The sequence below is a fragment of the Poecilia reticulata genome, unplaced genomic scaffold, assembly GCF_000633615.1.
Source record: "Poecilia reticulata strain Guanapo unplaced genomic scaffold, Guppy_female_1.0+MT scaffold_219, whole genome shotgun sequence".
Lineage (NCBI taxonomy): Eukaryota > Metazoa > Chordata > Actinopteri > Cyprinodontiformes > Poeciliidae > Poecilia > Poecilia reticulata.
In genome coordinates, this window is record NW_007615023.1 from 156,791 (window position 1) to 159,610 (window position 2,820).

General features: G+C 50.5%; 1 protein-coding gene across 1 annotated transcript; it reads right to left on the reverse strand.

Annotated features, from left to right (window-relative positions):
* Positions 1-163: 163 nt before the first annotated feature.
* On the reverse strand, positions 164-2,680 carry LOC108165945 (lysozyme C-like). Its single transcript, XM_017303231.1, has 4 exons — positions 1,998-2,680; positions 1,268-1,426; positions 1,114-1,192; positions 164-1,038 (listed from the first exon to the last, which is right to left on the reverse strand). Exons 1-4 carry the CDS (start codon positions 2,029-2,031, stop codon positions 984-986), a joined length of 327 nt encoding a protein of 108 aa, XP_017158720.1. The 5' UTR covers positions 2,032-2,680; the 3' UTR covers positions 164-983.
* Between the last annotated feature and the right edge of the window lie 140 nt (positions 2,681-2,820).

The following is a 2,820-nucleotide window of genomic DNA, read 5'->3' on the forward strand; positions in this document are numbered from 1 at the left end:
TAGCTCCGGTAGCTCCGGTGGCTCCGGTGGCTTCGGTGGCTTCGGTAGCTCCGGTGGCTCCGGTAGCTCCGGTAACTCCGGTGGCTCTGGTAGCTCTGGTAGCTCCGGTGGCTCCGGTGGCTCCGGTAGCTCCGTTAGCTCCGGTAGCTCTGGCAGCTCTGGTAGCTCCGGTGGCTCCGGTAGCTCCGGTGGCTCCGGTGGCTCCGGTAGCTCCTGCTGTTTGCTGATGATTCCTCCAAACAGTAAGATGAGTCATTGTCGGGTCAGTTAAAGCATCGCTCTGCATCGAACCGGCCCTCAGCTCCTCCATCACTGTTTCCAGAACCTCCTCCGGCTCCGGCCCGCACATGGCCCGCATGGATCCATCCCCTCTGCCTGCAGATGAATCGATCCGGCTGCCTCCTCTCGGCGTGTTGATTAATGGCGTCGTGCGGCGCAGCTTCAGGTTGCTGCAGGTTGGAGATGAGACGGAACCAGGCTGAGTGGAGAAAGTTCAGGAAGTCCGTTCTGAGCGCGACGACACGGAGAGACGGGCAGCTGCTGCTGGAACCAGACAGAGACACGACCAGGATCTAATTGATGCGGTGGGTTGATTCCTGAAGCCTCCTGATTGGACAAGAGCGGCAATAAATCAGCAGGTTTTACTCTGCAGATGAACCGGATCAATATCAAGTACCAGCAGGAGCTTATGACGATCAGTGATCAGTTCAGAGAACAGGATGGATGGATGATGGATTCATTTACCCATTCATTTTTCTATTGTTTTTATTCATTCAAAAAACATAATTTCTGATGTGTTGAATGTCACAGCAGGTCTTTAGAGTCACTGAGGGGTCAGTGAATGCAGCATCAGACCAGGGGAGGACAGGAAGAGGCTGAGGTACCTCTGGATCAGGGGTGTACTTAGTTTTATTCAACCAGGACTGGATCTGTAACGGCTACAGGCAGAGACGTTTCTGCTCCATCCCGTCTTCAGGTCCAGGTTAGAGTCTGCAGCCGCTCAGGTCTCGGTTCTGACAGTGAGTAGTCCAGGCCACCCTGAAACCAAACACACACCGTTACCAGCGACGGTCCAATCAAAGTAAAGCAGTCTCACTGCACCACATGACCCACCAGGCTCTGATGCCGTTGGGGCCCCTGACGACCCGTTTGGCGCAGGTGATCGCCGTGGTCACATCGTCTGTCAGGAGTTCTGTGGGAAGATTCAAAAACTGGATCTTCTGCTTTCCTTAGAACTCCCAAAGTGACATGAGGATTCAACGCTTACGGCTGCAGTTGATGCCGCATCCGTTGGATCTGGAGACTCCGCCGTCTCTGCACCACCAGCGGCTGTTGATCTGGAAGATGCCGTAGTCGGTGGAGCCGTCTCTGTTGCGGTTGGTGGCTCTGGTGTTGAAGCCTGACTCGTGTTGGGTCAGACAAACCCCTGCGGACAATCAGGACACCAGACTGAGCATCGGTTGGGTAAAGACTCAACGCCGGATAGAAAAGTCATCCGTCTCCCTTCAGGGGTACAAGGGAACTGGAGTCTATCGCCAAAGATCGGCGAGCCAGGGACGATGTCCAGAGTGGAAACTCTCCAGAAAAACTACCGTCTACCACTGACAAAGAGCTGAACACGACCTGGAGGCGTCCAGACGTGTCCAGGAAACCAGGAAAACCAAGAAATGCAAAGGGAAAACATGGGAACTTCACCCAGGAAGATCCTGGACCTCCTGACTTTAGGGCCTGTAGGTCCAGTTCCTGGTGACTCTTTGGGCTGAGCTGATCCAACTAAAGAGTTAAAAACCAACATCTACATCATTCTTAACCTTATTCACATTAAGAATGAACTGTTTTCCAAGTGGAACCAATCAGATGTTGACGTCTCTGAAAACCAGGAAATGATTCATAAAAGGACTGAAGACGAAGGAGCACAAATGTTTTAATAAGCAACCAGCTTCACTAAAGGAACATCTGACTCCCACTGCAGCCACAGCTGGTGGTTCTGTACTTACAGCCGGCCAGGCTGATGCCCCGGTGGCCGTCCATGCCACTGGCCTTCAGGGTGCGCAGGGTGCCACCGGCAGGGTCTTCATCCTCTTCATCCTCTGGTCCAGGGTTTTCTCTCCTGGCTTCCAGGCGATGCTCTCACCTTGAAGGTCTGCGGCGCCTTTAGCTGCTTGCTAATCTGACTGAAAGTCGTCCAAAGTCAACAGGAGCAGAGAGAGACGTGACGCTCTGACCTGACCTGGTCCCGGCTTCACTCCGTACTCCTGGATTTGGACTTTGCATGTTTTCCAGGGTGGGAAATACATCAAAGTCCAACAAACTGCGACATTGTGCAAGGAAATGAGCCCAGAGCAAATGTTTGGTGAAGGAGGAAGAGGAGGATGAAGAGGAGGATGAAGAGGAGGTCCTGATTGGTCCAATCGTTTCACTGTAAAGTCTCTGCTGAAGAGCCTCACCTGTTGTCCAGGTACTGAGGGCTTGGAGGCGACCGGGAGAGGGAACCTTCATCATCATCATCATCATCATCATCATCATCATCATCATCATCATCATCATCATCATCATCATCATCATGTATGGATGGTGACCTGAAACTCTAAAGGTGCAGAGGTCATGACCCCCGGTGACCTGAGAGGCTCCAGCTCCTGGTTCATCCGTTTGGTTTGGATGAAACCCGGAACGTTTCTTTCAGCTGGTAGAAGTGATATTATTATTAAATATTATTATTATTAAATATTATTATTATTATTATTAAATATTATTATTATTAAATATTATTATTATTATTATTATTATTATTATTATTATTATTATTATCATTATTATTAT

Bases quoted from the DNA above. Each gene is read 5' to 3' on its own strand.
- LOC108165945 (XM_017303231.1), bottom strand. From the start codon at position 2,031: ATGGACGGCCACCGGGGCATCAGCCTGGCCGGCT. The intron at 1,193-1,267 runs GTAAGCGTTGAA...ATCTTCCCACAG, and splicing joins ATGCGGCATCAACTGCAGCC to AACTCCTGACAGACGATGTG. The intron at 1,039-1,113 runs GTGGGTCATGTG...GTTTGGTTTCAG, and splicing joins CCCAACGGCATCAGAGCCTG to GGTGGCCTGGACTACTCACT.